Consider the following 14,707-nt stretch of genomic DNA (forward strand, 5'->3'; position numbering starts at 1 on the left):
CATAAGAAGTGTATTTCAGCTGTTACAGAGGCTGTCAACAGACTGCAGAGAGTGAATGCTGAAATTTGAGTCAAAGTTATGACTGAAAAAGGGGTCTCTTTGTAACGCCACTATTTCAGTATCATATGTAAACATTTCACATGATCATGGAGATCAGAGTGATTCAGAGTTACAGTGTTTGCATTATTTCAAACAACCATCCTGAGGGGCTCATATAAAACATGAATCCACTGTATTAAGAAGATTATCTTATCTGCCATTCAAGATGCAAAGTCATCTCCACTGGATGACAGTTGCACTGTCAGGTCAGCTCATTTTATGCTGCTTTATACTTCAGCCTACATAGTATGACAGCAAGGGCAATACACAGGAACAGCACACAAACAGACAAATAATCAGTTCTGAATCATCTATTTCTTTTTGTATCACTAACATCCAATCTTATGCAGTCACTTACAAGCATGTCACACTTACATGCCAAAAAGCATGATGGTAGTATGTTTTTTGGCAGGGAGTGTCATTGAACTTTATCACTCATTTTAACTAAGTGTTAGCAGCGAGGTAGCAGTAGTAACTTCACTAGCTTCCTAACAAAGTCACCTTAACATAACAACAAAATTTGCCTTTTTTTTTTTTTACAACCAGTATCAAATATTGCGATGATCTTCAGCACGAAGTTCACTAAAGTTCTATATTAATAAACTAACTAGAAAGTGTTTTATTGTAACGTCTGAAGCCCTTTAGCATGTTCGATACTGAACTGAATTTTAAAGCTGTTTTCTGCTTTAAAAAAAGACAAAATACAAATTAGATGAAAATTGACCTTTTTTTAAAAATAAATAAATAAATAAACATACTTGATTTATTTAGTACATAGCCAAATGCAGGCTTGTGACAGCAGGTAGTTGAACCCCAGCAAATCAGGTTTTGCTCAAAGGTCTTCCTGTTAGAGGGAGTTTTTACTTTCCTCTATTGTGAAGGATGCTAGGTCTTGCCAATATCAGCACCAAGAGTCAGTCGACTGATTCTTTGATCGCTTGAATCACTTGTGTACTTTATCATTTAGCTACATTTTTAAATCTAGGGACAGAACCTGAACAAGGTCAAACGTCTGTGTTTATCCCATCATACTTTGTGCTTAGTTGTGCTGACAGGCCCTGTAAGGCAAGGAACCAAAATAATTAATGTAATGTTTTTTTTTTTTAACTTTAGCACTCTGACGACAGGCTTTTCTTCTCATATAAAAATAAACCCACCTCATGCATCCTGATTTGCAGTGGGCATGCAACTTAGAGGAGCATTCTGTGAACCCAAACTGAGACCCCATAGCTTCCAAATTAGCCTCTGCTGTCAGGTGTGATATCGGTGATGTCTGTGTTATGAGTGTGAGCTCTTTCGGTCTGCATGTAAGACATCACCAAACTAAGGTGCAAAGTGCTCAACCCTACCACACATTACCCTATCACATTTTCACAGAGCCTTACTGATGAGGGAGTTTTGGGGGCCAGAAATGATGGAGTATTGTTTTGTAGAGAAATCCGCAAATAATTGTTTCTATTGGGATTATCTAAGCTGGAATTCAATGGACCTTTGTGACTGTAACAGGCAGTGTTTGGACCCAAATGTAACACACAAAGTGGAGCCCGACCGATATGGGATTTTTGGGGCCGATGCCCATACCAATACTGGGGGCAAAAAAAAGCCGATATCCGATATATCGGCTGATAATGGTGGACGTGTGAATTAACAGTAGCATTGATCTCTGTTTATCTCACAAAAAAAGCAACTAACACAACGTTCCAACAGGGTATTGTAGTTTTACATTAGATAATGGTGGGTGCGTGAATTTACTGTTACACACATCTTTGTTTATTTCACAAAGGTACAACTTACACAATGTTAAATATTAATACACACTCTCAAGAAATTACGTGAAAAAAACCTTGAATGCTCTCCCTGGCATGTCTTAACAGTGTGTTTTTGTTATGGAGCACTAAAGTGTAGAGTGGCATTGTTTGTAAAGTCGCAGCTTACCATGCAGTAAATCAAATTGTCGCCGTCCTCTTCTGTAGCCAATTGAGTGTGAGTGAGGAGAGGAGGGGCTGCAAAGCGTGGTCTGCGTGTGAGGGGGAGGGGCCAGGCGCTCGGGCAGTGTGCAGCCCAACACACAGACACATTGGAGCAGGAGCGACAGAATCTCCGCGGAGCAAAAATGTTTATGATCAGCTACATTTTGGCCGATGTCAATTAATTGGTGACAGGCTATAATCGGCCTGACTGATTAGTCGGTCGGACTCTAATACAAACTGCAGCGAAGACAAAGAGCGTCATCATCCAGGCAGCAGGATCAAAACCAGGTATCAGTCCAGAAAGGCAAAATAGTCCAAACAGGGCAAGGGCAGAAGGCAGGTCAAAGGCAGGCAGAAGATCAAAACCGGGAAACCAAAACAGGAAAAGTGCTGGAAAGTCTTGCATGAAGCTGAGAACAATCTGGCAAAGAACTGGTGAACAGGGGAGGTTTAAATGCAGGCCTGATTGCAGATGGGCTGCAGCTGGGTGCTCAGGTGCACTGAGCTGTCTGATTAGGAGGGCGTGTCCCACAGGTAGAGCAGCAGAGGAAAGGTGAGTGGAAAAACACTGCACCCATGGAGCAGAGCTGTGATAGTGTGTGAGTTTTGCACATATTCTGCTCTAATATGATTGAATCAACAGCACCCAAAGGCTGATTCATTAAATAAATTACTTTACAGTGTTTTCAACATGATTGTATTTCTGTGCTAGAGTATAAATTGCCTCTCTCTCTCTTAGGACATTAACATTTTTTCAAGTCTGAGATATAAACACAAGTTTGTAAAAAAAATCCTTGTAATGTTCAAACATTTTTGATCACTATTCTGCAGCATGTCCATTTTGATTCCAAAATACATCCAAAAAAAGGTAATTTTCTTATAAAACTAATATATTTGTTCCAACTGAAGCTAGCTGATCACTCTAACAGAGGGAAAAGGTCAGAAAAAAAGAGAAACGTTGATGTCATGCCAGGAGGATACAGTAGTAGTGTTTTGAGAAAGAAGCTGTATTGTTGTGAAAACGAAGAACAAAGTTGAAAATGAAACGTTTCATAATTCTTGGCCATGATTAGCCTGTTGTCAAGGGATAGATTGGAAGAGCAGCCCAAAGCCATCTGAGGAATGATGTATAGAGGAACAAGCATCTTAAGAAGTTGCCCTTTGGTAAACATTTAAAATGTTAACATCTTTGACTCATCAGCACCAAGGTACCAGAGGTAATAGGATTCTGAATTGACTTTACTTCAAGTTGACTCTGTTACCAAAACAGCTCATGGGCATACTGTGCTCACATCTGTCTCTCCTCAACTGTTAAACTTAACTTCAAAAGATTATCTATGTCACTTCTTTGTCATCAATTGCCATTCTAATGAAACCAGAGTTGTGATTGTAATGCTATGATTGTTCTAACTGGTGATTTCCTGCATCCACCTCTGCCCATCCAAGCATTAGTTTTTAGTTTTCCTTTCAGTCTGAGTTGAGTCTTCCTCTTTTGGGTTTCTTATTCTTTGCCTTCATCCTTTCTACACTAGCTGTTATTAACATAAAATGTAAATCAGAGCACAAGTGATTCACAACACATTCTATGATAGATAACCAATCTGATAACTGGGAAGTTACTCTTCACATCCAACTTATCTAGTGAAACTTTCTGTTATAGGTGCTTCTTGAAAACTTCAAAGTGACTGAGTTTAAGGGAAGCCACTCAGAAACTCATGATGTGACTGTGAAATTGAAAAATAGCCTTCTCCTACTGAACAAAAATGGTAATCATAGTAGGGAGTGGTCAGGGGGATGGTGGTGATGTGGGGGAGCTGCATGTACATCTGCCCTCCAGCGTTAAGAGGGATGTGTGTTCTTTTCTTCTTCTTCTTCATCAGCAGTGCCCCTCTTGTATTTTTAGATGGGATGAGAGAGAGAGGGATGGTGATGGGAGGAGGGAAAGAGGAGGAGAAGACATTCTGTGCTCGATATTTCTGTTCAGTACATGCAAAGTGGACAGCTCTCTGACAATAGTTTCTGTTTGTGTGTTTCTATCTCCAGATGATGTGCCAGCAAGAATGGGACTACAAGAGAGCTCTGAGCAGATCCCAGGTCAGTCTTTGCTGTATATGTGGGGTTTTGGTATCACTAGAAGAATGGCAGACGATTGTAGGACATTTGTAATTGTCAATCAACACGTGTGATTTGGTTTTATACATGCAGTAGGCTGTAGAAGTGAATTTTATAAATTATCCCATCTGTTTTTCAGTTTACAGTCCAACACATACCCAAAGTTTTTCCCATAAAGTAGTAGTAAGTACTTGATGTTACATTGTTTATAAAAGACTGGTAACTGTTGCTATTATTATTGATTTTAAGATTTGAATACACACTCCAATTTTAGGTACAGCAGGGTAGGAAAATAAACTTTTGATACGTTTAAATAAGATACATTGCTCTACCTAAAAATATGACGGTAAACCATTTGATGGTTTACATCATGATACAGTGCAGTTCTTAAAGAAATGTTTTGCTGCAATAAGATTTCATTTGATTCAATATATTATGATACAGTATGACAGGATATAATACCATAAATTATGACTGAATATGATGCAGTATAATATGATATGTTTTACGACACAAAAGAAGGGAAACATTGGCATACAATACAATATGGTATGGCAAGTTTCCTTGCAGTTGGATATAATATAAAATCTATAACCATACAACATGGTCCAATAGGATCTGTTACATTGTAAAGGGTAAACAATACAATATGCTTTGGTTTGATATTATATAATATAATGAACTATCATTCACTTTTTTTTCAGACCGATACCAGTACGAGTACTCTTGAGTACTCACCGATACCAAGTACCGATACTACTAGTACTTACATACAATTTGAATTAACAGTGACAGCTGATAGATCATTTTAAACAAAGACAGCACAGTCACTCTGCCATTAAGACCAAAATAAAACATTAACAACTCTCTGAGTTTACCATTTCACCAACAACTGTAAGAGCTTTCGTAATTTTTGAAATAAACTGAAGTGCAACATAAAACAGTTAAACTGTTAACTCTCCCTGGTTCATTCCTGTTGTCTGAACAGGACCTGACACACAATTGCCGTGGTGTCAAACTGCAGCAAGTAGCAGCTACTACTGGCAAGATGGACTTGCTTGACGCAAGATTTTTTTGGCTTGAGGATCGACTGCTGGTATCATCAGCCCTTGCAAGGGTATTGATAGTATTGATACCTTCAAAGGCAGGTATCGGCCCAACACCAATACCAGTACTCACCCATCCCTACTTACAGCTACAGCTCCTACATTGTGACGGCTAAAACTTTGAATACATTTCCACAGAGGACTTAATCATATTTCTAATCATAATTAAATATCTGAGCCCTGTAACACAAGTGTAGGTTTGCATCTATGTGGCATTTCAGTGTAGGCTACAGTTAAAACTTTTATCTCACATGAAGTCTGCTTTGTGTAGGAGGCTTTTATTGTGGTAGCATCAACTTGCACAGCCTGTCATGTCTGGGTTTTTAGTGTGGGTTCTTGTGTATGAAGCTAGTATTCTAGCAAAATTATTCGTGTGTGTTAGGGCTGAACAATTAATCGATTTTAAACCGACATCACAATGTGATAGAATGCAATTTTCAAATCACAAAGGCTGCAATTAAAAAAAAAAAGTTTTATTTACACAGACCTGGAGGAAGTATAGTTACTTTTACTTGTCCTCACTTAAAACCAGCAAAAGTCAAAATGCTGTTTTTTTCTGGCAAAAAAAACCCTGTGAGCTACAAAGATCCATCCAGTAGAAAGATTGTGGCTGGCACAGCCATACCCCTTCATCACTTTGTTTTGAATGGTTTGTTACTCTTACTGACATCCAGCTCTCCAGTCATTCCAAATGGGATGTGGTCAAACTTAAGAAATTAATACACCTTGTTAAAATGTTTCTCACCTCCCATTGTTGTTGTGATTTGAGGATTGTTGAGCTGCCTTGTATTCAAGTTCTTCATTTTCTGAAAGTTTTGTTTTCATTACTTAGGTTAAAACAAGGTTTAATTTTACATTAAACAATGAATGACAATGTTCTCCATCTGACAAACTTCCGTCAATTTCAGAATTGTTTTATTTTTCATCATTGTCAATCAGACAAAAAGGGGGAGTAAACTTCTGTTTTTAATGGTGGTATTTGGTCTGAAGCTGCACTGTGTCATTTTTTATAGCTAAAGGTTAAAAACCAGCACAAGACGTTTGCAATAGGGAGTCCCTTTTCTGTAACTCTTCCCTTCTATGGCTTAGTGGGCAAACAGCATGATCGCATCCTCCTTACGGCAGCCTTCAAAATCTTAGATGCTGTTTTGCCTGAGTTTGGTTAATAAGATTTGGACAAATGATCTTTCTGTTTGTTGAATTCCTGACCCTCTTTTTGTGGGTTTTTTTTGTCATGCTTTCTTTTAAATGAGCTTTAAATCAGTCATTCAAAATTAAACAACGGGTGTTGGTAGTGACATATTAAAACCAGACTATGGTTTGTGGTAGGGATGCACGATATTATCAGCACAATATCGGTATCGGCTGATAAAAGCTTAAAAACACCTTTATTGGTGTCGGCAGATATAAAAATTTTTGCCGATATGCACAGCCGATAAGGTGCTATTCAGTTAGGATTATTATTATTTTCCATCTGAAAAATAAGCTCTTTAAATAAAATGTAGCACTTCATTTATTTGCACTGCAGAGCTCTGTGTCTGTCACCAGGTTGTTACAGTAGCTCTAAAATAATCAAATGCAACTTGGTTATGTTTAAAAATGCATTGTACATTTAAAGTTCATGTGATCTAAAGAAATTATTTTTCTGTATTTCAATACTGAATGTCTTGAGTTTGAAAAAAATAATACATTTCTTATTTATGGTAAAATCAAATGTTTTTTTGTCTTGTTTTATGTGTGTTTCTTAAACAAATAAGACCGTCACAATAAGAGTAACATATAAATTCCAGTACAGGATAGATTTGGCTTTCTTTACAGTGAAAAAAACAAACTTCTGATTATCGCTATCGGGATCGGCCAAAAGGGGTTTCGATATATCGGCATATCGGATATCGGCAAAATTCCAATATCGTGCATCCCTAGTTTGTGGAAGAGACCACTCCATAAAAAAAATAACCTACATGATTATATGAGCATCCAGTGTCATGCAAATTCACATCACTGGTCTGGGAAAATAAATATAAAACTGATGTTTATTTTGAATGTCGCCAACTCAGATTTATATAATACCTGAAATATATTCATTATGTTTGGTTGATTTAGATAGTCCATTATGAGCTCCATTCTGGACATGCGGCAGCAGCTTTCCACCCTGTTAGACCTTTAATTGATCAATAAGTTCCTCAGTTTCCTGATGGAGAAAGCCCCGCTCTGATAACACAAATTACTCGCTGCTTGGTTGTCATGCATCACCTGCTATCACAGGAAACACTTGACAAGTTGTGGGTGTAGTATCACCATGGCCAACTGAGCCCTGAACAACTATTTTATGGTTCACCAATGACTCACTTTGATCTTTGTCCCGACGTCTCCCGGCAACCAGGTATTTTTTTTGACAGACATGATTTCTTTGTGCTGTAGGTCTGCTCATCGTGGAGCTGCAAGGGAACATTTGCAATTGGCAGATGCAGAGTCAGGGGCGGGTGAGAGGACAAAGAGGGAGGGATGGAGAAGAGAGCAGCAGAGAGTGAGAGGAGTTGTGACTGGGATACATTATTGAAATGCCATTTGCGTTGGACTCAGACTCTTGCTCCAGTGATTTATGATCTAGGGTTATAGAAAGGATAATTTTTTTTAAATTATAACTATAAGAATCTTGTTAGCTGGATTTAAATGATGCAAAGGAGGCACTCAGCAAGTATTATGGGACGCCACCAGGACAACACACATCCCCTTAAACAGGTTTGCATTTATTAGGGTCTCTGCCCTTTTAACTTTGGGCTTCTTCCATCCTTTGTGCATGCGTACGTGTGTGTCTGAGCATGCACAGGTGTGCAGAAAGAGGAAAGACATTTAATTAGTAATGATGGGATGGTTTAAATAGGACAACTTGAAACAAAGGCTAAATTAAGCTCCTTGATACAACCCACTTTTTAGGTCAATTACGCGTGTGAGAGTGATGTACGGGAGTGAAGCCACTTTTGTGTCACTACTGTTCTGAGATGGGTAATAACTGGTTGAGCTGACTGTCCTGGTTGTGTACTTCTTCTGTTAAAGATATTAGCTTATCTCATTCGAAAACAATGGTTTTCTTATTTTCATTTCCCGCAAATCAATCCTTTGGAAGATTTCAGTTGATGTACATTGGCTCTGTGTCAGCTTTACATTAACAACCTGAAAAAGAATCGATCAGCTAGCCTAAACACACATTTTGTCTGATTCCATATAAACATGTTAAGGATTTACAGTAATATTTTGGGGGTTTTTTGTCTCTGAAATATTCCACAGACTTAACCTTGGTCTCTGGCATCCTGTGCTGGCTACTCCTGCCTCAGCATGAACCGTTCGAGCCTTTGGACACATTTTTAACTTCTCTGTTGTGGAAAAACAAAGAGCAGCCTGACTCTAGTCCCACATCACTGCTGTTGTAGGTTAGGGAGGTTGGAGCTCAGCTGGCCTGGTTAGAATGAGCGGTTTCCCTTTTTCACTTGACTGGTCACGGCCTGCCTGTGGACTTATCTCCTCTCATTCTCTCGCTCGGTCTCTCTTTATCTTTCTCTCTGTATCTGTGCTCACCATCTGCCTTTATGCCTGATCTGCCTACAGATCCTTTAACTGTCTCTCAGGAGAGAGGTGAAAGGGAAATATGGGAGAAAATCACAGATATGAAAGGAAGAGGTAGAATAAGAAGATAGTTAAAAGGAGGCATTTTTTCTGTGAGCAATGAAAATTTGGTTTCAGCATGTTAGCTTCATTTGTATGGAGTTCGCTATGAATTTGTGTTTGGTCACTCTTCACCTATATAATAATGCTCATAAAGATCCAAGAGAAAAATCCTGTTCGTTCATCAATAATCAAAGGAAATTCATTAGATGAATCAAGAAAAGTATGACACTCTCTCAATGCCAGAAACATTCTCTACCAATATTTTGTCCTTTGACTGTAGAGAATCAGTAATCAGTCTCTATCCGTTTGTAATAAGTGAACCCAAGTACCACTTCAGTGGATGCTAGCATACTGCACAGGTGGCACAAAGGCATCACAAAAGGTGGATCTGGCAGCTAGAGCCACAAGACTGACTAAACACCTCCTTTTCTAACCGAAAAACGCATTAAATTGATAAAATTATGAAGATCCTTCAGGTTGATACAGCAGTACAGTTTTTGAGTGCATTTGAGGCAGTTATAGTCATAGAAATGATTTTCAATGACTGTTTGCTACGTTGTATCCTCTTCAGAGCTGTCAATCAATCCTCTGTTTATCATTTACAACAAAAGAAAAATGCAATTCTTTGGAAACCCTGTGAGATGTTTGGAAAAGATTATTGGCATCTTCATTTTGTTGTTTCAGTCCGTCACATGTTCCATCAGTTATAAAGGCAGAGTCCAGATAAAAGACCTTTACTGCAGCCAGTCACCAGGGGGAGCTCTAAAGCTGCGTTTCCACCAAGCAGTCCGGGTCGGTTCAGTACGGTTTGGGACGGTTTGGTACAGTTAAGCCTGATCCCGTTTGCGTTTCCACAGCAAACCGTGCCCTCTCGTGGTAGGCGGCGTGTAAGCTGGATGCCCGAAGCCGCAGCTGTCAAACAATAGTGCGACGCCGTAGCAGCTTACCCCACTAATAAATCCAACAAAGAAGAAAAACGCGACACAGTAAACAAAGAGCACGGATGGAAGACATGAAGCATTTCGTAATTTCTGTGATTAACATGTAGCTCTTTGATACAAAGTGCATTCAAGTTTGGTTTCTGAGAAGTCTGTGTGACGCCAGGAGAAATGCAGCAGCTGTTGGGGTAAGTGACGATTCTTTTGACCAATCAACGGTCTGCAGTGTGTTGCTCCACCTTCTGAGAGCGGATCGGTTAGGTCTGGCACTCATACGAAAGGGTCCCAAAAAAGTAGGTCGGCTCATCTCGGTTTTTAGGGATCTGTCCCGGGATGAGTCAGTGGAAACGCTGCAAAATGTGTGCCGTACCGAGACAAACCAAACTGGTCTGCTTGGTAGAAACGCGGCTTAAGAGTCATGGCCTCATTATGGCAACTTTTGTTCCATCCTTTGTTTAACTCTGTGGTTTGGATCCACTGCTCAAAGGTACAAGTATTCATCTTTACTGCAACAAGTACAGGATGTTAACAGCACTAGTTTGAAATGTTGTGAATGTGACTATTTGTGTAGCATTGGGTAAATCTGAAAGCCTCTCCTTCCTCTTCTTGATGCTGTTCTTTTATTTTAGTGTGTCAGTGTAATTTGGCCACACAGTAATAATTATCTTCAAAGAAATCTTATGTTGGTTTGTTTATTGTGCATATGGACCTAATCTGGACAAAACTTGCACTGACAGTAATGACAGACTGAATTACTACAGAGAAAATGCACAGGAACATTTTGATTTCAGGGATTTTTAGCAATGAGTTATGTTCATTTACTTATACTTATGCAAAACTGTTTTTATTGCGGCTCTCCCTGACATATATTTCTTTATTAATGGTAAATTTGTTTTATTTTCATGTGAGACCACATATCCACTAATGTGACAAACTCTGCTTCAAATTGATATAATTACTTTTTGAGCACTGATGATGTAATGTGCTTTGGCCAGTGATTCAAATCGATGAGTCTATTTTAGGAGCTTGATTTAAATTGTATTTGACTGATCTCTGCACATCATCATGCACAGCTGTTTAATCCTATCTTCTGTTAGCATGCGGCAATGTTTGAGGTTGATTTTGAGGCATAGTTCTGTGCACAGCTTGCACAATGTAACTCTGAAAGCCTGACAGACAGATCCTAAAGGGCCAATTCTGGTACATGCATGCCTCTGTGTGTGTGTGTGTGTGTGTGTGTGTGTGTGTGTGTGTGTGTGTGTGTGTGTGTGTGTGTGTGTGTGTGTGTGTGTATTCACTGTTGATTTACTCATTGACCATCGCTCCCCCTGCTGTCTCCTGTGGGCTTTTGTGCTGGGAGGAATCGATAACCTTCTCCCTTGCCTTTTTTCTCTGCTGTCCCTACTAAAGCAGTGCTCTGTAGCACTCCACTAGCTTGAACGCTTGTGCGCTACATGGACTCAAAAATGCACACCATTCTGTTTAAAACATACTAAGGTCTGACAGGAGGACATGACATAAGCTGCAACACACATGAACACACTCTAGCATACACAAATTTGAGTCCCCTTTATCTCCCTGACATTAGCTGACCAGAGTCCATTACTGCCAGGTAATGGCTGAATGTCACAATAGCAGGATGTCATAAAGCTCTGGAGTGGTCTAATGGGTTTTGTTCAGGTTGAGGTGACACACGCACACTCATGCACAGACACAAACACATTCTTCCAGGAAACTATTTTCCTGTGGGCTTATTGCATGACATCAGCTGATCTCTGGTATGTTTGAAGAGCTAATACAATCTTTTTAAGGAAGTAGATTAAGGGCATTATCTGTCACTTTGTTTCATTCACAGGGGTGGCTCTGCCTTTCATATTTTTATATTTAACCCAGTTTTCCGTTCTTCTTAAAATTCAGCTCTAACGCAGAAGAGCTTGAAAAAAGAGAGATATCTTGAATGAAATGGCAAGGAAGAATGAGTATAAAACAATCAAAGTTTAGATTTATGTTCCAGGCTGAAGATATGGAAAAAAATACTGCATGAAATCAAAGCTAAAGAAAAAAAGTTTGGCACAGATTTGAGCAGAGTTGCAAGAGCAGAGTCTGCAGCCAGTTTTCTGAGCACTGTAGCCTCAGGGAGGTCAGGCAGATGGGAGAATGAAGGCTCACGGATGGATCCATCACACGAGTTTATTTGCTTCATGTGTGGGCACAGTGGGGAAAGATGAAGGCTTCCTGACTTTGAAAGTCGCTTGTTTTTTTCCTCCCCAAGTATTCCAAATTAGTTCTTATTTTTTCAATCCACATTTTATTTTTCAGAAATAGTTGAAGGGAACACCGAAAAGTATCTGAGATCTGCAAATTTACACTGAAATTGTGTGATCAATCACACGTTTGTCCCTGTGAGAACTTTCTGAGTGATCTTGAAAAAGTCTCACCTCTAAATATATGTCTGATCATAATTTGTGGCTTAAAGTTAGATTTTCAGCCCCGGAAAAGGTAATTTCTAAATGTTTTTTTCAGCTTCTCGATTGGGTCAATAGAACTAGATTGGTTTAGGGCATGCCAATCCCAATGACAACACCACACTGGCCGACAGGGTTAAGCAGTGAGAAGAGAGATCTGTGTTTTTTCCTGCTGGGATTATTATTTTTTGTGATGGCGGACATTGGAGCTGGACTTTTAAAAAGAAAAACGACAGGGGAGCAGAAAAGAGCTAAATGGGAAAATGACAGAGGACAGGCTAAAGGCTAAAATTCAAGCTAAAAGCTAAAACATGGACTACAAGGACAAAATATGGGCTAAGCCATTTGTGATTATGTTCATTCCAACCCACAGGCAGTAGTTAATCAGCTGTGGTCTGTTCAAACTTGAGAGTCTGTTAATAAAAAGAAGTGAGGTTACGCGTACTCTGCTAGGTAGATGACTTACAGGACACGAGGAGAATTTGCTAACATGACAAGTAATGGACGCATCTCTGGGCTCAGAGTAGTGCTAAATATAGCCGGCTAGTGACAATACAATGCTGCACACCGCCTTTACAAAGCTTGCTTGTTGTCATGTTTCAAACAAAAGATCTACTAAACCGTTGATAAATGCATACCTCGTCACTTTGTATCTGGTAAAATTGTCTTGAACAAAGAAAAGTATAGTGTTAAAAACAAAACCTGATCTCTATTAATCTTTCAAAACAGACACATGCCAACCCGAGCTACACTGCTTTGCACATACCACACGTCTCACACGTCATAAGTATCTTCCTATCATGTAATCTGCCGGTCTATTTAAATCGGGAATCTCCCATCTCTCTCTGCCTGTCAGTGCCTTGGCTGCCCTGTGTTTGTAACATTGCATCTTTTGCCCCCATCACCACCCCAGCAACCACCTGCCTGCACCAGGGGGGATCATGTACAGTATGTTTTGCTCATCACTCCTCAATGTTGCCATCGCAAGGAGTGACAAGGCCTAAGTCTGGACGCCAAACAAAAAATTTATGTGCTGCTTAATAAACAATTCAAACGTGAGTTGTCTGACTGAACTAAGTTCATCCTGGTTATGGAAAAAAAAAAAAAACACAAGTCAGCTGACTGTCCTTATATTCTCATACTCAGTTATGTCTTATAAAAGTACTTTTCTGCCCCAGTATAAGTACATTATAGTCTTGCAACATTTTGTGTCTAACTTTATTTCAAGCTTTCTAAATGTGTCCTATGTAACTCACAAGGCTTATCTTCCATCCACACTTATGTTACATAAACTCATTTTTCAAAGTCAGTCCATTTTGAACAAGTTTTTATTGTAACAGACGGTCTACTCTCTGAAGATACAACTATATTCAGCAGTGGATTTGCAAAGAAGTTTTTAGTCAGTTTTACATTATTCACTGACAATATAACCTATAGTTTTATGTGTATGTGTGTGAGTGTGTGTGAGTGTGTATTGGGAAATCCTTCTTAGTGTGAGGATATTGATTATCAGCTAAAGAAGAGCTGATAAGAGCATGCTGACATTAACAGTGGAATCCATTACTGTAGCACACATGGTTGACCTTTGACATGATGAGCCTTTGGGCTTATGATCGATGGAATCTAAATTTAGGCAGGATGGGGTGCTGGGAGGGCATGCTGTCTTTCAAAAATAACACCCTCTTCAATTTTTGTTTTGATGTTAAGAATTATAAAGCCGTTTTTCTTTTTCTTTTTCTTTTTCTTTTTGTTTTTTAAACTTAGAACAGTGTTTTCCTCATTTGACTGATGATCCCCTCTTTCCGCTGAGATGCATGGATTATGATGTGTTGATATTGATAGTAGGGAGGGGTCACCAATAAATGATCCACATTAACTTTCAAATTTAGGGAAGGAAGAGCAGGGGCATTTCTAGACATTTTTTACTGGGGTGACTCCGCCAAGCACCTTTTGCAAGGTGATTGGGAGGTGGGCATGAGGTATGTGAACTCACGCTACTCTAAATAGAATTTATTGTTGCAACTGTGTACATCAAATTAGGATCTATAGGCTATAGTGCTTATAAAAAACCTTAAAATTATTATTTTTTTAACTAAATATAAACATTTTCCACGGAAAAAAAATGTTTGAGAAATTTTATTTCAGGTTGAGAAAACATGTTTCCCGCACACTCTGCATGTTCCAAATGGTAAGATAGTTCAAAATAATAATCACATATTTTATCTCAATTGTGCATCGCTAGTGATGGTGTGGGGGATATATCTTATATACTCGATGTATCACAAGGTGATGCACGTGAGATGTATAGAATGACTACATCATGACCATCAAGTACATATTGTCACATAAAT

The 14,707-nt window shown here is 39.1% G+C and overlaps 1 protein-coding gene across 1 annotated transcript in view; it reads left to right on the top strand.

The window, feature by feature from the left end:
• Nucleotides 1–14,707, top strand: part of LOC141797849 (cGMP-inhibited 3',5'-cyclic phosphodiesterase 3A-like) — a 56,404-nt gene that overhangs the window by 27,620 nt on the left and 14,077 nt on the right. Inside the window, exon 2 of the mRNA XM_074679533.1 lies at nt 4,113–4,163. Coding sequence (XP_074535634.1) covers nt 4,113–4,163 — 51 coding nt within the window. The remainder of the gene's footprint in view (nt 1–4,112; nt 4,164–14,707) is intronic.

This window comes from Halichoeres trimaculatus, unplaced genomic scaffold (assembly GCF_033239565.1).
Source record: "Halichoeres trimaculatus isolate MK-OKI-2021-1 unplaced genomic scaffold, fHalTri1.1 fHalTri1_scaffold_9, whole genome shotgun sequence".
Classification (NCBI taxonomy): domain Eukaryota; kingdom Metazoa; phylum Chordata; class Actinopteri; order Labriformes; family Labridae; genus Halichoeres; species Halichoeres trimaculatus.